The following is a 25,669-nucleotide window of genomic DNA, read 5'->3' on the forward strand; positions in this document are numbered from 1 at the left end:
GTGTTCTTTTATGACTTAAGAGATGACTGTTACATGCAAAGGCTTTACCACATTGATTACATTCAAAAGGTTTCTCCCCAGTATGTGTTCTTTTATGAATCCGGAAACTACTGTGACTTGCAAAGGCTTTATCACATTGATTACATTCATAGGGTTTCTCTCCAGTGTGTGTTCTTTTATGTATTCGGAGGCTACTTTGACATACAAAGGCTTTACCACATTGGCTACACTCATATGGTTTCTCTCCCGTGTGTGTTCTTGTATGTATTTGGAGACTACTGTTATTTGTAAAGGCTTTACCACAATGATTGCATTCATAGAGTTTCTCTCCAGTATGTGTTCTTTTATGTATTTGGAGACGACTGTTTTGTGAAAAGGCTTTATCACACTGATTACATTTGTAGGGTATTTCTCCAGTATGTGTTCTTTTATGTATTTGGAGAGTACTGTGACAAGCAAATTCTTTCCCACACTGGTTACATTCATAGGGTTTCTCTCCAGTATGTGTTCTTTTATGTATTCGAAGACTACTGTGACATGCGAAGGCTTTACCACACTGGTTACATTCATACGGTTTCTCTCCAGTATGTGTTCTTATATGTATTCGAAGACTACTGTGACATGCAAAGGCTCTGTCACACTGATTACATTCATAAGGCTTCTCTCCAGTATGTGTTCTGTTATGTAATAGGAGATTACTCTTACGTGTAAGGCCTTTACCACACTGAGTACATTTGTAAGTTTTCTCTCCAGTACGTATTCTATTATAGATTTGAAGATGATTGTGATGTGTAAAGGCTTTACCATATTGACTATTTTCATAGGGTTCCTCTCCAGTATGTATTCTTTTATGTTTTCGGAGATAATTGTGTTGTGAAAAGGCTTTGCCACATTGATTACATTTGTAGGGTTTCTCTCCAGTATGCGTTCTTTCATGTATTTGGAGACCAGTTTGTTGTGCAAATGCTTTACCGCACTGGTTACATTCATAGGGTTTCTCTCCAGTATGTATTCTCTTATGTATTAGGAGATGACTGTTACGTGCAAAGGCTTTACCACAGTGGTTACATTCATAGGGTTTCTCTCCAGTATGTGTTCTTTTATGTATTTGGAGGTCACTGTGTCTTGCAAAGGCTTTACCACATTGATTACATCCATAAGGTTTCTCTCCAGTATGTGTTCTTATATGTATTCGGAGGTCACTGTGACATGCAAAGGCTTTACCACATTGAGTACATTCATAGGGTTTCTTTCCAGTATGTGTTTTTTTACGTATTTGAAGACTACTGTGATGTGCAAAGGCTTCATCATATTGAATACCTTCATAGGGTTTTTCTCCAGTATGAATTATTTCATGCCTTAAAGGAAGACTGTGATATGCAAAGGCTTTCCCACATAGAGTATATTCACAGGTTTTCTCTCCAGTATGACTTCTTTCATCCCTGCAAAGATAAATGGTGCATGTGAAAGCTTTACCACAACCATTACACTAATAATTTTTTTAATCACTATGAATTAATTTTATAATTTGGTCTAATGGTAAAAAGGAATAAGATCTTAAGGTTTTATCACTGTGTTTACATTCATAGTTTTCCCCTTCATTATGGGTTGTTTTGCATCTTTGAAGATACCTGTGATGGTAAGAGCATTTATTACATGACTCACTTTCATAGCATCCTTTTTATAAGAGGTTTTTCATAAATTTGAAGAGTATTATAAGAACTCAGAGTGTTACCACACCGATTGCATTCATGAATGTTCCTATAATGTGAATCACACTTTGCAAAGTGAACCAGGACAAGTAAAAGAATTTCCACATTCCTAGTACTCACAGGAATTTTCTACAGTGTGAGTTTGTGGATGTATTCCTAATGAAGTTGAAGACCAATTAACAGTAAACTTGTATCACATTCAGAAAGTCTACTCAAAGTGGAGACTACTACGAAACTTCTAATTGTTCTGGGAGAAAGAGAGATATGTTGCTTTTTTCAATATTTCTATGCTCACATAGCTTGTATCCATTGTGACATATACTTACTAAAAGAAGAATAACAAATGAAATGTTTTCACATTAAATTCATATGGCTTGATTTTTGTTCATCATAGATATGTGGTATAGGAATTAAGGTTTCTCCACAACAACATTCTTGAGTCTCATAAACTGCCCCCTTCACTAAACTTTGCAATGTAGTACAAGAATATGAGTATCAACAGTTTTACTATGAAATATTATTAGAAAAACCTTATTAGAAGGTTTTGGACATATACTTATAACCTATTCAATATGTATACCTCTTACAATATCTGAGTCATATGTGACTTAACAAATTGAAGTTCTGAGTAGCTATAATATCAATATGATTCAAGTGGTAATATCTGTTATAGCATTGTTTTATTGTCTTCTTTTTTAGAGGAATGACTTGCAAACAAAAATCAGTTATTTGAGATTGAAATACATGGATTTGTGAGAATTTAATAATCAGCAACATGCTTAAAGTAGTGCTTTTTAAAAAACACATAATCTTTACTTTAAAACTTCCAGGACACACATGGTGGCAAATGCCTTGAATTCCAGCACTCTGGGAGGAAGAAGTGGGTGGATCTCTGTGAGTTTGAGGTCAGCCTGGTCTACAAAGCAAGTCCAGGACAACCAAGGCTATACAGAAAAACCTGTCTCAAAAACAACAACAAAAGACCCCAGCCAACCAAAAAAATTTTTCCAGGACACATTAAAATTTCACAAGAGGCAAATTCATATATGCATACACATAAAAATTACCTTCCAGGTATTCGAGAACTTTGACAATGTTCTTCAATATTATGGTCTTCCCAATTGTAGCCTAAAATATAGTATGAGAAAATTTATGATATGGTATTGGAAACTAGGCAAAATTTAAAGTAGTATCTTCAGTGAACCTAGAACCATGCCTTATTTATTCACCTCCTCCTTCCTCATTCTCGATCAAAATTACAGAAGAGCTTCAATAACCAAGAAATAATTGTCCCTTTATTTTAAAAGGCAAAAGAAAATTCACTGTCTTACCTATAGCAGTGAGGTTCCTGCAGGTCTCCAGCATCACATAGATGTAGAGACTCTTCTGAGAAGGATCTAGCAAAGCCCATTCTTCCTGAGTGAAGTTCACATGCACATCAGCATAGGTCACTGCATCCTAAAATATGTCATTCATGTGTACAAGAGAAAGCACAATACTGAATACACTGTAAATGGACACTTCATTGACAACATATTCATATAATTCTGGTGCTTCTCCAACTTATTTCCTGACACAGAAGTCCTAACGTAACTACCAAGTCATTTTAGAAAAAAAAAAACAAAAAAAAACCACATCTGAATAATGAGGCTCACCTCTGTCAATTCTGTGGCCTTTAAATAGTATATAGATTTGTAAGAGAAATGACAATTAACAGACATGTAGAGAGAGAAACATGCAAACAGATCAACAGTACTAAACACACCTCTAAGAAATTATATGAACAATTACTAACTGCAAAAAATGATGGGCAAACTTCAATCCCAGTGCTCAGGAGGCAGAAGTGGGTGTATCTCATTGAGTTTAATGCCATGCTGGACTATGCAACAAGTTCTAGGACAGCCAGAAATACAACACTAACCACCCTGAAAAAAAATCAAACAAAGAAAAAATAAAGAAAGAACTCAACAGTTTTCATTGAAGTTCTTACAAAGAATACACATTTACTCTAGTTCTGTATTCATATTACAGAAACCTGAAGTGCCCATTGTTTAAACTGCAGCATTAATATGATTGTACTTGTGTGGAGCCATAGAATGGCTGTTTGATTCCTGCCTGCTTGCAATCTATGATGCACATTGTGCCTTGCATGGTACAGTGAGTTTCCATCCCTGGACCGCAGGTGCTGCTTTGAGCTTTGTAGAGGTTTGTTCAACCCTTTAGATTTGGCAAGGTAAGAGTATGAGAACTTGCCTCCCACTTACCTGAGAACTGTCCTCCCGCTTTTTAGAATTTCCTTGAGAATATCCTGCTTGGCGATTTTCGCTGAAACTAGTTCCTCCCCCCGAGTTGCCCATTCTTACTCTCTATAAGCTGTAACCTAAAGCACAATAAACTGAGACTTGATCAGAATTCTGCCTTGTCTCCATTCTTCGTGTCTCCTGTTCCATCGCATTCCTACACCCCCCTCCAGGTTCCATGCTGACAGTACTGCGGGTCGGGACAAACTGTCGCCCAATGTGGAGGCCTGGATATGGGGGGTTTCTGTGAGGAACGCCGAGAGTGCAAAGCGGGCGAAGAAGTGGGAAGAAAAACCTCGGGACGCAGCGGGAGCCTGCTGCAGTGCTCAGCCTGAAGTAAGAATTGGTGATCATGGGACAGGATTTAAGCCAACATGAAAAATATCTGGATCAAGTAGGAGAGACTCTCAAGGTGTGAGGGGTAAAGGTTAAATCAAAGCATCTATTTAGATTTTTCAGTTTTATTAAAGACGTTTGTCCATGGTTTCCTGAAGAAGGAACAATTAATGTAAGACGTTGGTCTGGAGTTGGAGATGCATTGCAGGATTTTTATAGTACTTTTGGACCTGACAAGGTTCCGGTCACAGCTTTCTCATATTTCAGTTTCATAAAAGAATTAATTGAGAGTATGGAACATTGCTCAAAAACTGTGGCCGCTGCTGCAAAATTTGAGAGTTTAAAAGCTGCAAACCACTGGGGTCAAAAAAAAGTTTTTGATCCTGTCAGTTTCTTCCTCCCTGGAATTCCTGGGATAGGAAAACCAGAATGAGAATCAGTTTTAGTAGCCTTTCTGGAACTTCTGTGGCAAAAAAAAGTCTGGGAAAAGCCAGGTTTCTGGTTTTACTTCGTTTCTGTGTATGATTAATTGTCTTTTTCTTGGTGTTGTGCTCGGAGTTACTGTTTAATTTCTATGATTAATTATTTGTGGTTTTGCGTCTACTGAGAGTGCTTGATTTTACTTTTGTTCAAAATTGCGGCTATTTTCGTTCTTGTGATTTCAGTTTTGTCCCGGGATATTAGCCCAGGTACAGGTTATTTATTGTCTTTAGTTTCACTTTTGCCTGAGGCAGCAAAAACAAAATGTAAAACTTTTAACCTGGAAAACTGACACCACTGTATGTGTTGATCAGTGGCCTTTGAGCTCGAAAAAATTGACAGCACTTCAGACGCCAGTGCAGGAGCAATTAATGGCTGGTCATATAGCAAAAAGTAACTCTCCATGGAATACTCCTATATTTGTCATCAAAAATAAATCAGGCAAATGGAGACTGTTACAAAATTTACGTGCATTTAACGCCACCATGGTTCTTATTGGAGCCCTGCAACCTGTACTTCCAACACTCGTAGCCATCCCTCAAGGGTATTATAAAATAATTATAGATTTAAAAGATTTTTTTTTTTTTATAATTCCTTTACATCCAAATGATCAAAAGCGTTTTGCCTTCAGTGTACCATCAAGTACCTTTAAGGAACCTATGAAGAGATATCATTGGAATGTGTTGACTCAGGGTATGGCAAATAGTCCAACTTTGTGTCAAATATTTGTAGCTTCTGCTATACAAAGAGTTAGAAACAACTGAAAAGAAATTTATATTATTCATTATATGGATGATATACTACTGGCAGGCAAAGAGGAAAATTAAGTTTTAAAATGTTTTGCAGATTTAAAAACAGCTTTAAAAAATTCAGGACTGCAAATTGCACCTGAAAAAGTTCAGTTTCAAGATTCTTATACGTATTTGGGATTTCAGATTAATGGACCAAAATTTATAAATAAAAAGGCAACTTTTACAATGGATAATTTAAAGACACGTAATGATTTTCAAAAATTGCTAGGTAATATTAATTGGTTACGACCTTATCTAAAACTAACCACGGGTGAATTAAAACCCTTATTTGACATTTTAAAAGGAGATAATTATCCTACGTCTCCTAGAGCTCTTACTGCAGAGGAACACTTAGCCCTTAAAAAGGTTGAAAATGCTATTGCATCGCAATTCATTACTTGTGTTGACTATTCTAAACCTTTAATGCTTATCATATTCAACACCACTGTTAAACCAACTGCAGTATTCTGGCAAGGAGCACCAATTATGTAGGTACACCTTCCCTCTTCTCCTAGCAAGGTAATATATCCATATTATAATGCAATTGCAGATATTATTTTATTAGCAAGAGATAGTAGCAAAAAATATTTTGGCATAGAATCGAACATAATTATTCAGCCCTATTCTAAAGCACAGGTAGATTGGTTATTTCAAAATACAGATTGCTGGCTAATCACTTGTGCCTCATTTCCAGGACAAATTGATAATCATTATCCACCAGATAAATTAATTCAATTTTATAACTTGCATGCTTTTGTGTTTCCCAAAAGACTTCTTTGCAACCTCTTGCAAATGCATTTATTATATTTACAGATGGATCTTCTAATTGTCAAGTAGTATATGTTTTTAATAAACAAACTATAACTTTTCAAACCTCCTTAAAATCAGCTCAGCTTGTAAAGTTGCAAGCTACTATTGCTATATTTTCAGCCTTTCCTAATAAAGCTTTAAATATTTATACAGATAGTGCTTATTTGGTTCATTTGATTCCTATTTTGGAAACTTCAGCACAGATAAAACATGTTTTTGATACAGCAAAGTTATTCTTACAATGTCAGTCTCTAATTCAAAAACATTCTCAGCTTTTCTATATTGGTCATATTTGAGCTCATTCAGGACTACCTGGTCTATTAGCAGAAGGTAATTTTAAAGCTGATTTGGCAACTAAAATTATTGGCTTTAACATGCAACATACAAAGGACAATCTTTCACAGGCTATTGAAGCTCATAAAATTCATCATCTTAATTCTCATACTTTACGATGAATGTTTAAAATTTCTGAAGAACAAGCCAGACAAATTGTTAAACCATGCCATTCCTGTGTGACATTTTTGCCCACACCTCACCTAGGAGTAAATCCTAGAGGACTAATACCAAATGCTGTTTGGCAGATGGATGTTACACATATAAATAAATTTGGTAATTTAAAATATGCTCATGTTAATATTGATACTTTTAGTGGATTTATTTTTGCCACCCTACAATCTGGGAAAACAGGTAAACATGTCATAGCTCATTTACTTTCAGCATTTGCAGTGATGGGATTCCCTCAACAAATTAAGACTGACAATGGCCCTGGTTATACTGGAAAAACTTTTCAACAGTTTTGTCTTAAGCTTAATATTAAACATACCACTGGAATTCCATATAATCCACATAGACAGGGCATGGTAGAACGGGCTCATTTATTTATTAAAAATACTCTTGAAAAAATTAAAAAGGGGGAATGGTACCCAATGAAAGGATCACCATGAAATCTTGTATTACATTGTCTTTTTATTTTAAAATTTTTAAATTTGGACAAAGATGGTCATTCAGCAGCTGAACGATTCTGGCATACAAATACAAAAATTTAATATGCTACTGTTCTCTGGAAGGATACTTTTGGGTAATAAATGGCATGGCCCAGACCCAGTCCTAATATGGGGCAGAGGTGCAGTTTGTGTTTATTCCAGACAAATGGATGCAGCACGATGGTTACCTGAAAGACTTATAAAGCAAATCGATAACAACAATATATCCAGGGAAAGGGAAGTCCCTGGGAATGCCTCTTCCTCTTGTATTACAGAAAAAGAAAAATGAGTTGGATCATTGTCTGGATGACAGTGATCGTGGCTGCACTAGGGTGGGGAATGGAAGATCAACACTCAAATCCACATGTGCCACTTAATCTTACTTGGTTAATCTTGGGGCCAAAAGGAGAAGCTGTCTTTAGTGTCTCTAAAATTGCACATAAGGTCTCTAAAATTGCACCTGGTTTCCTGATATATCAATTCCATCTTCCACGCTATTTTCAAATTGTGGTTGTCTGTCTGGCTGAGAATAGTAGAAAAAGAGGATGTGGAGGACCAGGAGATACCTATTGTGCCAAGTGGGGATGCAAGACCACAGGTTACGTATGGTGGAGACTTCCCAAAATTACAGACTCCATAAAAGTAAACATAAAAGATCTTAAGGATGGTGAGCTACCTGCCTATAGTTGTTTTAGGGTCACGCCCACCTTAAATATTTCATTTATGGAGTCAGGAAAGAAGAAAAACTGGGACACAAGACTATCCTGGGGATTTAGAATTTACAAAAAACTCAGCAAACACCCTGGTACTGTTTTTACTATAAGGTTACTCAGTTACCTACAGATAAAACAGTGGGACTAGGACCACATACAGTTCTCGCTCCCGTTCTAAAACCTCTACCAGAACCTACCACCCTTCCATGGGGCATGCTTTCCCCAGGTTTAATACCTGTTCCTATGGTAACTCTCATATCAGTTAAGTCCACTGAGGATTCTCTTTTAGAACTTGTACAGCATACTTTTCTTACCCTTAATGAATCTAGACCTGATTTAACAGACTCCTGTTGCCTTTGCTACTCCCTACTATGAAGGAATTGCTGTTTTAGGTAGTTTTTATATTTCATTAGATCATAGCTCATGTAGATGGCTGCAGACCACTCAAGTTCACCTAACCCTACAGTCCGTCAAAGAACAGGGAACATGTATTGGTAAAATTCCTGCTTCATATAAACATTGATGTAATGAAACCTTTAAGAGTATAAATGCCTCAGGAGCAGGACAATATGTAATTTCTCCAAACAATACTTGGTGGGCTTATTCCGATGGCCTCACTCCCTGCTTTTCTGCACATTTGTTTTATGATTATTACTGTGTTTCAGTATAATTAGTGCCAAGATTAACATATTATTCCTCTGATTAGTTTTCTCATCTTTGGGACCCAAAACAGGATCAAGCTTTGCTACGCCCTAAAAGAGAACCAGTTACTGCAGTTACAGTGGCTGTTCTCCTGGCCTTGGACCTAGCTGGAGCTGGAACAGGAATTTCTTCTTTAGTTTTGCAAGATAGATATTATGATAAGCTGAGAGCATCAATTGATCTAGATATTGAAAGAATGGAAACTGCTATTTCCTACTTACAAAAATCTTTAACCTCTCTTTCAGAAGTAGTGTTACAAAATAGAAGAGGACTAGACCTTTTATTTGTTCAGCAGGGAGGGTTCTGTAGACCATTCAGGAGTAGTAAAGGATTCCATGAACAAGGTCAGGGAAGGCTTAGAGCAAAGAAAACTTCTGAGGAAACGAGAGCAGGGGTGGTTTCAGACTTGGTTTAGAACTTCTCTTTGACTTACTACCCTTTTACCCTTCATTTTAAGACCCCTGATAGGCTTGCTTATTTTGCTTTCCCTCAGTCCAATACTGTTTAATAAGCTCATGGCTTTCTTTAACCAGCAGATTGATGCCATCAAGGCAAAACCCATACAGGTTCACTACAACAGGCTGGAAATGACAGATGCAGGTCTCTTTGAGACCTCCCTTACAGAATACTAACTATCCCATTGAGCCGAACCGGTTAGCCAGTGACAGGTATGAGAATCCACAGTGGTCTTTCTTGCCACCCTTGCATCCTAAGACAGGAGCTCAGCCAATAGCTGCTAATGTATCAAATGACGGGCCAGCAAGGGTTAAAGATTCAGGATTCCAACCTCAGACAGGCACAGTTCCCTTGGCATCACAGCCTTGAAAAAAATATTCAAAAGGGGGACCTGTGTGGAGCCATAGAATGGCTGTGTGACTCCTGCCTGCTTGCAATCTATGAAGCATATTGTGCCTTGCATGGTACAGTGAGTTTCCATCCCTGGACCGCAGGTGCTGCTTTCAGCTTTGTAGAGGTTTGTTCAACCCTTTAGATTTGGCAAGGTAAGAGTATGAGAACTTGCCTCCCACTTACCTGAGAACTGTCCTCCTGCTTTTTAGAATTTCCTTGAGAATATTCTGCTTGGTGATTTTCACTGAAACTAGTTCCTCCCCCTGAGTTGCCCATTCTTACTCTCTATAAGCTGTAACCTAAAGCACAATAAACTGAGACTTGACCAGAATTCTGTCTTGTCTCCATTCTTCGTGTCTCCTGTTCCATCCCATTCCCACACCCCCCTGCAGGTTCCATGCTGACAGTCCTGTGGGTCGGGGCAGTACTAAAAGATAACACATGTTCAAACACTTACAAATGGACAAATGAAAGTATTAGCAATGTAAATGTTGATTAAAAAAAAGCAACACAGTTCAGGAGAGATGGCTCAGCAGTGAAAAACTGCTGGTCTTGAAAATAATTTGGCTCAATTGCGAGTACTTACATGGAGCCTCACAACTGGCCATTACTCCACATTCAGGAGTTCTAAGTCCATCTTCTGACTATTGTGAAACCTAGGCACATATGAGGTACATATTCATGCATACAGGCAAAATATTAACCTTTACTCACGAAAAATTCAAAGCAAACATAACAGGAAGAACGTCACACTCCTGAAATTCAATGACTGAGAAGGCTCAGGCAGTATTCATGTGAGAAATACCTGTCATCCTGAGGTATAGAATATATGCTCTCTGCCAAATTTCAAAATTCAAGATGTGTGTGAAGCTATAGACAACAGCATAGCCTTGACATGTACACAAACCTACATTCCAGGCCCATCAGCCAATAACATACAAAACACAAAAAACCGGGCATGTTGGCCCACATCAAATCCCAGCACTCTAGAGCCAGAATCAGGTAGATCTCTAAGTTCAAGGCCTGCCTATTCTACATACCTACTTTCAGGACAGCCAGGGCTACAAAGAGGAACTTTGTCTTCAGTAACAAAAACAAAAGCAACAAAATTAAAAACAAAACCAACAGGCTAGCATTAAATAGCAATAGCTTAGCACTGAAAAGAAATTGCTTCTACTGTTTATGTGATTTAGGGATACAGTCTATATCCGTAGGCATAACAGCAAGAGAAGAAAGCTGACTGATCAGTTTCAACCACAACAGAGTAGACACCGAGATCAGGAAATGAGTTGAGTCTATACACACTGAAATCCTATCCCCAATGAGGTATCTAGAAAGGTTCACCCTACAAAGCTTCCATAACCTCTCCAAAGAAAGCCACAAAAGAAAGACAAGTGTTCAAAGACATCATCCTATCGAGAGCTTTATGATTCAACCAACTACATTCTGACCCTGATCACTATAGACTCATGGTCATCCCATGATGAAAATGCAATTAGTTTAACTTCAATAAGCCTAATAGTCTCCAACAGGCCATGCACTATTCAAATGTCTAAAATCTCACCTGAAACTCAAGGCAATCTCTTGACTGCTCCATTTTGTAAAATCAGAAAACAAGTTATATCTTTCCAACATACAATGGTACATAATACCCCTTCCCATTCCAATAGAAAGGAGTAGTTACATTGGACCAAGCCAAGAAATCCAGCAAGGGAAACACCAAGTACTGTAGTTTCTAGGGGATTAGACTGTGAAGGAGTTTGGTAATGGAATTTTGCCTCTTGGCCTTGGCAGATATGGGTTTAATCTAAAATTTAGTTTCTCAGAAACTGACCTTGGCAGTTCTCCAGTGGGATGCTCTGTTCCTGAGAACTTGGTAACAAACTTTGTGTAACCTTGAGTGAATCCTTGGACGTTTTACCAGGTGAAGCAAATGGGCTGTTACCGTGAGAAAGTTGCTTGTGGTTTTTTGCTTTAAAAGAGCTGCTTGAGTGCCTAATAAACGAGTCTTGATCAGAAACCTGTCTTGACTCCATTCTTCATGTCTCCGTCCCTATCATTCCCACTCCCTCTTTCAGGTAGACCCTGCTCAACTTGCCCGCGGGACGGGCCAAGACTGCCTTATTCCTGCAACTTCTCACACATCTCACAGTCTGGTTACTTCCACTTCCTACATGCAGCTTTCCATGGCAGGTGTCTGATAGCTTAGATCTCAACATCTTGTGGTCTCTTAATGCAACTCCGGCTTCATCCTCATAGCTTCATGCAATTCTTACAATATCCTGATTTGGTCTCTGACTTTCTCATACATCGATAGCTGGAACAGTGTTGAACTGAAACAACAGAGGTAGAATCCATGACCTCAAATATTACATCTTTCTTGTTTCCAGAACCAGCACAACATGGATGATCCTGTCAAGTTTGGATTCTAAATTGGGAAGGACCCTGCCATGCTTGGACCATGGTTGCAGCAGGTTTTGTATGACATTCCTCCAGGGACTCTCAATCACTTTGCCTTGCAAACTCCTTCCATTAACTGAAGTGTTTCCCTTAGGGGACTTTCCCTGAGCAAGAGTCTTTGCTTTAATGGTGATAATCGCCTTGAAAATTCCTGTCACTGTTTCAGCACCTGACTGCCATTTGAAACTACCTGGTGCAGAGTTTTCTACAAACCACAGATTTTGCATCTATTTCTACCCTACCTGTTGTTTTTTTTTTCTTTTCACTGTATTCCTAAATGAGTTACTAGTAATAACCATCTAACAGATTTTATATTCCATCTAAGAAATCTGCTCACTACATTTTAATTCTACCTTACATAATTTCTCAGGGCATGGGAAGAATAAGAAAGACTTTGGACCCAAATCTCGCACAAATGACTTCTACTAAATTTTTCATGGAGTCTATTTTCTACTGAAATCTATGCTTTTTGCAATCTCAAGTCCTGACAGTTTCCCAATTCCTCCAAAAGAGAACATTCTCAGGTTCTTTTCAGCAGCAAAATCACTTTACCTACCATGTTTTGTTCTAACTTGCTACTCTGCTGCATTGAACCTGTCATTGAATCCTCTAACCAAAAGCATCTCAGGTAATGAACAGGTTTTTTTTTGGATGGTTCTGTCAGATCACAGGGAGGTTAGGATAGAAACTCAAGCTAGAAAGTGAAGTAAAAAATCATGAATGAACATTGTTACTTGGCTTGTTCTCCTGCTTGGTCACTGCCTCATGCTCAGCAAGCTCTCAAATCCAGCCCAGGTCCACTTGCTTAGGGATATTGTCACTACTTAGGGATATTGTCACACCCAGTAGATGACCCTTCCCACATCAATCACCAGTCAACATAATCTCTCACAAACATAGCAAGCAGCCATTATGATGTGGGCAGGACCTCAACTGAAGCTCCCTCAGATGACTATAGGTTCTGAAATGTTCAGAAACTAAAGCTAATTAGCACAGAGACAATAATATCTGAGAAAGTTTTTAAAAACCCAAAACCAATGTGTTAAACATGTCAATCACTTAAGTAGCAAAAACCCAAACAGTGATGTTTACAACAACTGGAAAACAGACTTGCCAAGAAATGAGGATAGGCAAGGCTTTAGGATCAAGAAGAGAAAATTAAAACAGTTTCCCCACAGGAAGTCCCCAAACCAACAAAAACTCAAGGAACTCATAATCTAATATAGTAAACTTTCAGAACACACAAATAGATGAAGGTTTATCATTTTCAAAAAAACAACAATATATTTAGGTTATAATTAACAAAAATCATACAGCATAAATGGCACCACTGATAAAAGGAGACACAAAGGCAGACTTATAAATATAACATAGTCTTTAAGCAAGAACATAAAGATTATAGTAAAAACCAAAGCCAAAGAAATCACTGGCCAATACTCACCCAGTGCACTCTGGTTCTTTCCTTTGCAATAATTGAAAAAGTATTGGGGGTGGAGAACTATTTCAATCACAGAGATTCTCTTAAATCATAAAAATGTTTCAACACTGGAAAAATAATTTTCACAACTAAAAGTATCTCACTCTCTTATCACACACACAAAAAAAGGTATCTGTCAGGAACAATTAAAGACCATTTTGTTTCCTATGATTGATGATTGTATGTAAGTCTGTACTAGTGTAAGGAAATGCAAACTTTAAAACCAAAGGCAAGAAAGCAGATTTTTAAAGTAACAGAGTATTTGTATCATATACCTAAACAACTTGATTTGCACTATCTGCTTTATAAGTTATAAAAGCTTTTGAAAACAAGCGTATTCTCATTTTTATGTGTTTGTTTATGTGTGGGAGGTAGAATGTCTTCCATGTGTGTACAGATGGCACACCAGAGAAGAGGTATCAGATCCCCTTGATCTGGAATAGCAGGTGGTTATGAGCCTCCCAACTTGGGTTGGGTGTTCATACCTGAACTCAGGTCAACCCCAATATTTCCTGAAAGAATATTTCCTGAAAAAGTTTTTTACAGATTAATAACAATAAAAACCTAATATATATATATATATATATATGTGTGTGTGTGTGTGTGTGTGTGTGTGTGTGTGTGTGTGTGTGTAAATAAATGATCTCTGGGAACCTAATTCCTTAGAATTAGAACTCTGGTATAGGACCAGGTAGGATTCCTCCAGACCTTCCCCACTTTACCTGAGACACAGTACTCAGGGCTGCTCCTAGTGCTGCAGCTTCCTCCCCTGCCTCTTGTTCACACCTCCTGTAGATGCCACAGACCATCCCTATCTGCCCTTCTCTTTCTCCCTCATCCCTCAAGTATGGGCACATACCTCTTAGTTAACCAAAGGTCATGTCTGCCAGAAGACTATACAGTCTGTCCAAAGACCTACTCCACTTACTTATTACCCACGATCCAATTTTCACAGTTGTCCTTAGCACTAGGACAGAATACCTCTCCCCTTTCCCATGCATCCTGTAGATACCACAGACCATCTTCACCTGCCCTTCCTTTCCTGCTTTATGTACGTGTCCCAGCCCTCACCAGGGCATACTTTCTGCACAACCACATGCCATGCTAGCCAAAACACCAGCTAGGCTGTCCACAGATCTACCACACTATCTGTTATCCCAGACCCAATTTTCAGAGGCAGCTTCACCTCTCCCTTGTTCATACCTCCTGTGGATTGCTCAAATCATCTCTCCAAGACCTCCCCTTTCCCCAGCCTCCAAGAACCAGCAAGAATTTCCCTTGAGTACACCAGCCAAGCAGGTCAGTAAAAGAGGTAACATTCAGGCAGCACACTCTCTGAAAATCCAGAGAGTAAAGAGAATCCCAAGAACAAAACTCCCACCCAAACAAAAAAATCTCAGAAATCAGACCTAAGCATATAATCACCCCAAACCCAGATGCCTACACACCAGCATAGGAACAAAATCAGTAAAAGCCAGGAAAATATGCCACCAACAGAGTCAATCTATCCTAACACAGCAGGTCCTCGATATTCCAACATAGCTGAAGGCATGAGAACAAGACCTTAAAACCAACTATATGAAGTTGATAGTGGTCCTTAAAGAGGAAATGAATAAATTCCTTAAAGAAATCCAAGAAAACACAATTAAATAATTGAAGGAAACCAATAAATCTATTAAATAAAGGCAAGGAAAAAAACAGACAATTGCGGAAAACACAGTTTTATGGAAATATGAAAAAATGGAAATAGAAGCAATAAAGAAAGCACAAATTGAGGGAATCCTGGAAACTAAAATTTTAGGACTGCAAAGAGGAACAACAGAGGAAAGGTTTACCCACAGAATACAGAAATGGGAGGCATTGAAGATACAATAGAAGAAAAAGAGGAACAACAGAGGAAAGGTTCACCCACAGTATACAGAGATGGGATTCATTGAAGATACAATAGAAGAAATGGATACATCAGTCAAAGAAAATGCTCAATCTATTATCAGACCACTATGGATTTAAACTAGAGAGTTCAACAACAAAAACAAGCAAAAACCTAAAAACTAATGGAAACTAAACAACTCTGATCAATGACCACTGGGTCAGGGAAGAAATAAGAAAGACACTAAAGATTTTCTAGAATTCAATGAAAATGAAGTCAAAACATACCCAAATTTATGAGTCACAGTGAAAGCACTGCTAAAGGGAAATTTCATAGCACTAAGTACCTTCATAAGGAAATTAGAGAGATTTCACACAAGCAATTTTTAAAGCACACCTGAAAGGTCTAGGACAAAAAGAAGCAAACACACCCAAGAGGAGTTGACTGCAGGAAATTATCAAATTCAGGGCTGAAGTCAATACCTTAGAAAGAATGAAAACAATATAGAGAATCAACAAAACCAAGAGCTGGTTCTTTGAGAAATCAACAACTAAAACAACTAACTAAAAGGCAGAGAGAGACAGTATCCAAATTAACAACATCAGAAATGAAAAGGGTGACATAACAACAGATATTGAGGAAATCCAAAGAATCATTCGGTCTTATTTTAAAACCTGGCATTCCACAAAATTGTAAAAGCTAAACGAACAATTTTCTAGATAGATTTCACTTATCAAAGTTGAATTCTACCAGACTTTTAAAGAAGAGTTCAATTATTCCACAAAATAGAAACAGAAGGAACAATGTCCAAGTCATTCAATGAAGGCACAGTCATCCACACAAAGATTCAACAATTAAAAGAGAATCTCATTCCAATTTCCCTCATGAATGTTGTAGAATAACTTAATGTCTACTTCCTGCCACATGGATTATGTCAAAAGGTGTGGAATCTGCCTTGTCCACCTGCATACCACCATGCATACCTAGAAACATTTCAAAAACTCCTTTTGTTTCCTGGAATTGAATTTTTCTGAATCACGCCATTGTGGCTGGTAATAGCGGAGAGGTAAAAAGATTCTAATCAAGTATTGATCCCCATCATCCTGTTTCTGTCAGTTTCCAAACTATAAAATTTGTCAAACAAAACTGAGTGTGGAATGCAAGCTTTAGAACTTCTAGAAACCAGACCTTCAGTTTTCCAATCTGTCTTCCTACTGCATACCAAAAGCAATGCCTGTGTGTGAACACTGGATAGTGATACTATAAGCACCACAGTGTTCTACTGCCAGGGCTAGAGAGCCTCTGCCTCCCCAGGAATCTACATTAAGGGAGGGTCAGAGGCCAATGGACTCTGCTCAGGCTACCATAAGGACCAAAAGAACAATAGTCTGATCCATAGACCATCTCAGTTCCAGCAGATCAGACTCTGATAGCTCACCACACCTGTTCCTCCTGGTCTGGGGAGAGTGGCACCCACACTCATCATGGGATGTCTTGTGATCTCCCTCACAGCTGCATTAGAGAAGAACCTGGAAAGAACCTCAATGCTGTACCTCCCACTGGAGCTCCTGACTGCTAGGCATGCACAAAGTCCTTCATCACCATGTACAACCCAGCTGGTCCTCAGGACAGTAGTATCTTCTCTACTGGTGGATCATCAGAGATCAAATAACTCAGACATCTGATGTCTTCTCAGTTCTGTTTTTCCACAGTAGGGGTAGACAGAGCCCTAGTCTGAGAAATTTCCATCTTAATAGAATTTTCTAGTCTCCCAGAGCACTTCCTGTTCCTCTTGCAAGGCACAGAGTCCTTTGTTTGCACATTCCATTACAAACTCAATGTTCACTGCAGCCACCTCTACTTCATAGCTGGGAAGTCCTGCAGCCAAACTTCAAAGTCAAATAGTAACAACAATTAAAGCAAAAAGTGGCTGTAGCTGAAAATAAATGGTATTGGGCTAAATGTGTTTATTATTTGCCCTATAATTATTACGGCAGTATTATCTAACCCTCGATTATAATAACTAAGACACAGATAACTGTTAGATTTTTAGATCGCCTTATAACAACTTGGGCTGGGCAGATAATTTTACCTGTTCAGAGAGAAGGAAGGCAATCAGCATGGGTTAGGTGGAAAAGTAACCATGTGGGTCAGCAGGAAGGACTCCAAGAATGGCATAGAAAAGAATGACCAATATGAAGAATAATCAAGTATTTATAAGATTATGGATGAAAGGAATGGTTAAAGTGAATGGTATGGGATGTGGCTGGGTGTTGTGAGATAGCGTAGGTGAAATTATCTGCTCAGCCCAAGGTGTTAGAAAGGAAATGTAAAATCTAACAGGTGCCTGTGTCTTATTGATTATGATAGCAGGTTAAATAATATGCCACCATAATAATTATAGGAAAAATAGTAAACATATTTAGCCCAATACTGTTTATTTTCAGCTCCAAGCGGCCATGAATTTGAAAGTAATGAGTGATAAATGGGAGGGGAATGAAATAAAGAGAGGACATGGCTGCTTCTAGGTATGGTGGAGTAGAAAGTTTATTATAGATAAAAGGGATAGAGAATAGGCAGATGCAGGGACACTTGGGAGAGTTCAGAATGGACATAACTCTGAGTCAAATGAGGGGAGGGAGGAGGGGAGCTGAAAGAGCCAAACCAAAAGCCAAGGATGTTAAATGATACATGAAAAAGACCAGGTAACCAAAATGGTTGGATTACATAAAGAAGGACAGCTGGAAGAAGGGCAGCATAAACACTGGGCTAGAGGCTGGGTATACCAACCATTACTCTGTAACACGTAGGGACTGAGGGCTGCTGGGAGAGCTTGGCAGCCATATCTGATTTGATTTGTTAAATAGGCAGTTCAGGAATGTGTCCCAGCATTTGAAGCTTAAGAGTAGAGAGAAACAAGAAGGCTGAAATGATGTAATTATAATCACAAAAATCATTTTAAAAAGTTGAAACAGGCTTTATGATTCAATACTCTTCATGGACTAGACATATGTATTAGAGCCCTCCAAGTATTACTCATACCTTTTCTCTCAGGTTGTGCATTTTCAGACAGGAATAATAGCATTCCTGTTAACAGAAATTTGTTTTCTAAACATGTTTGGTTCCTTATAATACAGAATCTCTATTGTTTTGGTTTGTGAACCCCCCAAACATGGTCAGTTTAGACTTTTACTGATCCATCTAAAATTGATTTTCTCACTACTTATTGCTAATGACAAACTGCTGTCAAAGCAGGAAAGATCTCACCATCCTTCCTCCCCATTCCTTTCTGTACAGTGACTACACTAACTTCAAAGTTGGTCAGTGAACTCAATTCTTATACAGGTTGCTCTTTATTTGCAATTCCCCACTGCCCTCCCAAAAGCCAGGGCCTTCAGAGGACAGTCATTCACTGGTCTCTTTTCCATCTCACTGACCAGGCAAGGCCCAGCCTAAAAGGAGTTGGAGGACTGTCTTCTAGGCACTGAGCTGCAAAGGCAGGGTTAGGTATTCAAAGCAAGTCCTTTTTTAAAAAAAGATTTATTTATTTATTTATTATGTATACAATGTTCTGTCTGCATGTGTGCCTGCATGCCAGAAGAGAGCACCATATCTCACGATAGATGGTTGTGAGCCACCATGTGACTGCTGGGAATTGAACTCAGGACCTCTGGAAGAGCAACCAGTGCTTTGAACCCCTGAGTCATCTCTCCAGCCCAAAGCTAGTCTTAACTTCAAAGCATGAATAAAGGCTGAGCTTTAGACGATATTGCTCTAAACAGAAAGAAATATGAAAGCCCTTGAGAAAAAAAAGAATGACTCAGAAATACCAGAGAATAGGAACAATTAAGAGATTAGAGTTGTGATACATAAAGAAAAAAAATTCAAAAGCTAATACCAACAACTGATGTTTTAAAAATGATAAACATAATTGAAAGAACACATAAGAAAGAGCAGGTTATTCCCTGTAAAGGGAATGGCATTAAGACACCGTTTGACCTTGTCCCTGTGTGCAATGTTAGCTGCTGAGATCTGTAACCTGACACACACAGCTATAGCCAATAGACTGCGTCTCAAATTTCTGAGCCAACTTAACTGGATCAAGGAGGATTGCACATATCTGTTTAGGACAGTCCCTTAATTGGAAATACAATATTCAATGGCTCAAGCTAACTTACCCAAATTGTACACCAACAAACTGCTCTGTTTTCATTTACATTCATGAATTAATACATGCTGGGAAATTACAAAACCACTCACCCTGCCTCAATCAAGTCCTTCTTCACAATGCTGACTCCTGCAGCTGACTCCCTTAAACTTCAGTTTGTGATCTAGCTATCGCTTACCCTGTTTCACCCTGAAGTGTACACTGTAACCTATTGCTCCTGTTCTGGTGTGAAGGCAAAAGCCATGCTCCACATGCAAATCCTTTTCCTGTTGCTGTAATGGAGAGTACATTACATGTCTCAAATGGTTAATTTTAAAACTCTGTGGTGTACAGCCATTTTACTTAAGAATTTAACAATCTTAATCAAAAGAATAGCAAGATCATTGCCCTGAGGAGCAAAAGACTAGGATCAAGGTGACCTGAGTCAACATAGTCAAAAACATTTTTCTAAAAGGCTGAAGTTGCAGCTGTTCTATCATTGATATCCCGTTTCTGGGAAAAATCATTGCACACACAACTAAAAGATTAATTACGAGAAATTATTTCAATGACAGCATACATTCAGCTCTGGATAATACTCAAAGAGGAGTCAGCTGAGAACAGATTTTGCATTTTACATATGCTTTCACCCTTAAGTCTCTTTTAGGTTCAGGCCCCAGGTCAGATTCTGAACAACTTAAATATGGACTGAAGACTGCAATCTAGCCACTTACACAGATGGGGAAATTATACAGCAAAGATATTACCAGAAATAATTTTTAAATACATCAGTGCCCTCAAACAGCAGGTCACTCTTCAGTAACAGGGTCCTGAAGTGGATGTGCCAGAAGAGGAGATGATAGGAATAGCAGAAAGTAGAAAAAAAAATAAAAACTCAGGTGCGGAGGTCTTGAACAAGCTGTCTTATACCAAGTAAGCTTCTTAAGAATAACATCTGCATACTACCTCCAGAAAAAAAAAAAAACAACGAAATAAAATGGAAAATATCTATGAAGTCAACAGAAACTATCCTATGGAAAAGGACAAACTGAGGAGTCTAATAAACAGTGCTGCACACGTGGAACAGAGTATCTCAGGAACATTACTGACCAAACCTACAGTGGACTTGGGGTTGATCACCATAGTTCCGTGTAGTGGGTAGAGCTGGGTTCTCAAGATCTGAAGTAACTGTTCTCCAAAAGGGTTCCAGACCATTACCAGCTCTTCCAAACATATTCATGCCTTTAGAGAAGGAGCTCTATTTTATTCTCAATACATTGAGGCCTTACGGAAGGCTCTCAAGGCCTAGGCTCCAGGCTGTTACTGGTTCTGCCAAGCATGTTCTTGGGTTTGAGAAAAGGCTATGTCATTTTCCATATATGGTGGCTCATAGAAAGCCTTGCTTGATCAGGCCAGTCCTCAATACAACCATATTTTGCCATTTCAAAGAGTTGTCAACTGGTGTAAAAATGCCCATGTGGGAAAACTATGCTTTTCTAAAACACACACAAACAAAACAACAAAAATGGCACCTTCAAGTAGAGAAATTTTAATTCAGAACATGATTGCTCTGGCAAAAAGATCATATCCAAAGTCCTTCTAGGTCCACGTGGTCTGACCAGAAATATAGACATACCTTTCATCCCAGGAGGTGGAGGCAAGCAGATCTCTGAGTTCAAGGCCAGCCTGGTATAGAGCAAGTTTCTGGTAAAGAAAAGCTTAGGTCCAGGCATGGTAGTACATTCCTTTAATCCTAGTACTAAGGAGACAGGGGTATGCAGATCTTAGAGTTCTAGTCAATTCTGTGCAAGCAGATCTGTAGAGTCAGTGGGTTGAGAGGCAGTGGAGTGGAGTGAAGTTCGTGAAATTCAGAGGTAATTATACTGGGAGAATATTACAGACACAGACTGAAGAAAGAACAAACTAGACACAGGTGAAGACAGAACAAACCAGAGAAGGAACCAGATTAGAACACATTGCCAAAGTTAGTATGAGGTCAAACAGGGCAATTAAGTCAGAAACTGAAAAAAGCCAAATTAAATCAGTCATCTTAGAGGAGTTTGAGCCAGAACAGCTGAGGTAAACTAGCCAGCAAGAGTTCTGGGTGAGTTTATACAGCTCGGAGGCCGAAAACATCGTAGGCCTAGATTAGATTGTATTCCAGGACTAGGCCTCGTTAGCAGACGGAGGCAGTATGCCTCTGAGAGGACAATTACAACAGGAGAATAAAAGATACTTTAATACCTTGATGGCACACCAGGCCTTAATGTTGGTTGTGTTCCTGTTATGCCCCCTTGAGCAGCTAGGTTGTTAGAGGCCTGTTCTTTGATATGAGGAGCGGCCTAGTGGCTGGCTGTAAATCAGAGCTGTCTCCTTTGTTGTGGTTTCGAGCCAAATGTCTGGACAATCCTGGTGAACAACCATGTGTATCCAAACATCCTAATCTCTAATAGGCCTGGTTAACATACTACTTATCTGTGGGGATTTTAGAGGCCGTCCTCCCTCAGCTAAATTCTACTCGGTGTCACTATTTCCTAAGCATTGGTAAATGCTTTACATCATCTATTCTAGTCTTGTAAGTCACAGCTTAATATTGGAGTGCTACCCAAGACATGAGGTGATTTTACAGCCTCCACAAAATAAACTCCAAATGGATCTTACACCTAAATGCTAACGGCTAAAAGCAGAAATTGTAGAAGATACTAAGAAAAACTAGGGCTCTCCGAGTTTGGCATCCTTCCAAGAATGTTCCTACACACAAGTCCCAGCTGCATATGTTTTGCGCAGATGCAGCCCTCGTAGTGAAGTTATGCAGAGCCCTCCGCCGGATCCAGGGATTGACTAGGGCTAAAAGGGACATCACATCTAACCATCGCTTACCACCCAGCCCCAGAGACAACCCACCGCACCAGCTCCCACTGCTCAGCCGCCTGTTCATCTCGGTTGTTGACAGTGACCCTGTGCTCACCATGTCGCCGCTTCTGGACTTTCCGGAGCTGTGATCACACCACCCAGCAGCAGTGCTCAGGACACACCACAGGGAAGCATTCAAGCCAGCTCAGCAAAGGAGCAGAACCCGCCGCACGGCACCCGGAAGAACACGCCTTCCCCTATTCTGACTGTCAGGTCCGCCTGGAGGCTGTGATTGGCCAGTAAGTCTTGAATGACAGGAGCAGCTCCATTAGGGTTAGCGTGTGGTGAAGGGACATAGAATAGCAGTTCCTGGTCAAGGCTTGCATTCCAGGACGAGACCTTTTCCAGGAATTCGGTGATTTGTATTTCAGTAGCTCTTGGGCCTCTCCTCTAATACCCTACTCTTCTGTTTTCCCACCCAGGTGGAGTGGACCCAACACTCCAGCTCCAGCTGCTCAGCCTGCTCCTCCCCTTTGTGGGCAGTGATCCTGTGCTCAGAGTATCAGAACCTCAGAGCTTGCCTGAGCTCAGCACTCAGTAAGCACTTCCCTTCTTCCTCCTATTATTCAAGATGCAGTTGGATTATCAATCTGTCCCAAAAGTGGAATGGTGCCCAGAATATTAACAATTAAAGAGATTTTAGGAAACAAATTTTCTTGTTTGTTGGCTTCAGGCTGGGTTCAGGTAAAGTGCAGCTATTTTTCACCTGGTAGGTATGAGGCAATCCTGGGAGATGACAAACACTGATGGTTAACAGAAGACAAACACTGTGACGCACTATTGTTAACAGTCACATCTTCCTCAGAGGGAAGGTGAAAAAAAAGTGTATTAGTAAAGGTTTCTCTAGATGAACAGAACTGATAAAATGGATGTTTGTATGTAGTAAGCAGGATTGTCTACCAATGGAAAGTTGAAGACTCCATTTGCAGGATATTTGATCACACTGTGAACTCTGAGATTATGTACTGGAAAAAAAATCTGTTTCCAGTTGTGGTGTGCCTCAGCCCTAGCACAGATCTTTAATTCAAGAGCGTTCTGTAAACAGGATTAAATAAAGTCATCCTTAGGTCTAGAGGCAGAGCAAGCGACCCTTTGACATGTTGTGAACATAGGAAAAAACATGGAGAGTGAAAGGAAGTCTTGAGGACTGATAGAGAGATGCACAGGAAGTGGAAAGGAGGGGCAGTGAGTTTGAAGGGTTCTAACACAGCCTGGAGAAGGAGAAGGTGCTTTTTCCTTCTGGACTTTGGCTGAGTAGGAAGGACAGGCAAGGTGCTTTCTCTGCCTCTTTGAGCTAGTAGGCTTTCACCCCAGCATCTGGCTCCTGAGTCTTTAATGGTAAAACCAAGCGATTGGGATTTTGCTTAAAAACAACAAATCCAGTAATGGGTTGGTTCATGTGCCTGGGTGTCTTAAGTGGCCTAATATGCCAGAATTTTATAGAAGTAAGCTCTTATTCCAGTAAAAAAAAAAATTAACTTGCTTGCCAGAGTTGGGGCAAGCAGACAAGGAGAATGAACTATCATCTTCAACGTCCTTTATGTATTTAGGCTACCACCAGAAGCTGTAGCCTAGATAAAAGGTGGATCTTATCACCTCAAAAGTTCCAGATTAAAGAAGGTTTTTGTTTTGTTTTGTTTTCTTCACTTCAAAGGCTATAATAAAGAAAAGTCTCCCACAGTTCCCAACTGTTTGGGTTGTAGTTAATTGCAGATGTAGTCAGTTTGACTACCAAGAATAGCCATCAAAACAGTCAAGACAAGAGCTGAGATATTTTTCCTAGTGGCAGGCAAGGAGAACATGGGAGTCATTTCCAAAGCAATGATTTTTTTTTTTTTGTCAGTTTATGTCTGTAGTTTCGTTTAATTGCTTGAATGTTTCATTCAAAGGATTTAATTCCAGGGAGCCAGCCAATTCTAATCAGAGTATGTAGCCTCCATAGACACTAACCAATCCCAATCGAGGTCACATAGCTGAGGAGTCTGGGGTCTACTAACATACTATCCCAGGTGGCCCTGATCTATTCTGATTGGGCCTGGTTGATATTTGTATAAGCTGGGGCAGATTTAGTGTCTATCTAGTTGGCTATCCTGACTCCATGACAGGCTTCAGTTTCTCCACTTTGTTTGACTAGGCCTGAGTTTCTGTTTCTCAGAGTTCAGACAGAATTTTTGGAAAAGCCACGACATGAGGACAACCAATCAGCTTACAGGTCAAGTTGGCCAAAAACTATGTTTATGAATAGTTTATGGCCTTGCTGTTCCCAAAGTAAAGCAAAGCTAGCCCTAACCAGTCAAATTAAAGGTCAACGCATGAGTAAAAGTCAACCATCAATGAGTCAACAGAGTGGCCAGTAACTAGGGAAAATCCCTAAATAACCAGCCTATCCAGACCAATTAGTTTAAGAGTTACCACACAAAGCCCCTAACTGTCTATAAAAAGAGCCTCTGTATTCATTTTCTGGATCACTGTTTTGCCTGAATGGTGATCCCAGAATGCTGGAAACTTCCGCAGAATAAATGCTCATTGCTTTTGCATACTACTTGAGTCTGGGGTCTTCCTTCAGTGATTTTCGGACCCTGACATCATATTCTGAGGAAAAGGCCAAACTTGATCTGCTGGCCGTTTGTTTAGCCCTTGACTTAGTTTAAACTCATTTCAAGAATTTTCAGAAAAAAGACAACTAAACTGAGGCAGTAAAAACTGATAAACTGGATATGCCTTTGAAGCCCTGTCTCCTGCCTGGATCAAGCTAGCAGCAAAGCCAGGGCTGCTTGACCTGTACAAGCTGCTCTCAAAGGGGCACCAGCCACTACTCAGTTTCTCCAGTAAGGAAGCTGATGGCTAGTCCTGCTACTAAACCTTTGTGGCCATGAAAATTGGAATCAGCAGATAGCAAGGTGCTTCCCCCTTGAAACTACAGCTAGAGAAAGTTAAAAAAAAAAAAAGTTTTGTGGGCTGGAGAGATGGCTCCAGAGGTTAAGAGCACTGGCTGCTCTTCCAGAAGTCCTGAGTTCAATTCCCAGCAATTACATGGTGGCTTACAACCATCTGCTAATGGAATCTGATTTCCTCTTCTGGTGTGCCTGAAAACAGAGTGTTCATATACATTAAATAAATAAATTA

General features: G+C 39.4%; 1 protein-coding gene across 1 annotated transcript in view; it reads right to left on the reverse strand.

Annotated features, from left to right (window-relative positions):
* Positions 1-22,700, reverse strand: part of LOC129676251 (zinc finger protein 431-like) — a 25,340-nt gene extending 2,640 nt beyond the window's left edge. The window contains 4 exon segments of the mRNA XM_055606586.1: positions 1-1,442; positions 2,780-2,840; positions 3,044-3,170; positions 22,599-22,700. The exon segment at positions 1-1,442 is cut by the window's left edge and continues 8 nt beyond it. Coding sequence (XP_055462561.1) covers positions 1-1,442; positions 2,780-2,840; positions 3,044-3,170; positions 22,599-22,601 — 1,633 coding nt within the window. The 5' untranslated portion in view covers positions 22,602-22,700.
* Between the last annotated feature and the right edge of the window lie 2,969 nt (positions 22,701-25,669).

Source organism: Psammomys obesus, unplaced genomic scaffold (assembly GCF_907164565.1).
Source record: "Psammomys obesus unplaced genomic scaffold, mPsaObe1.curated_primary_1811, whole genome shotgun sequence".
Lineage (NCBI taxonomy): Eukaryota > Metazoa > Chordata > Mammalia > Rodentia > Muridae > Psammomys > Psammomys obesus.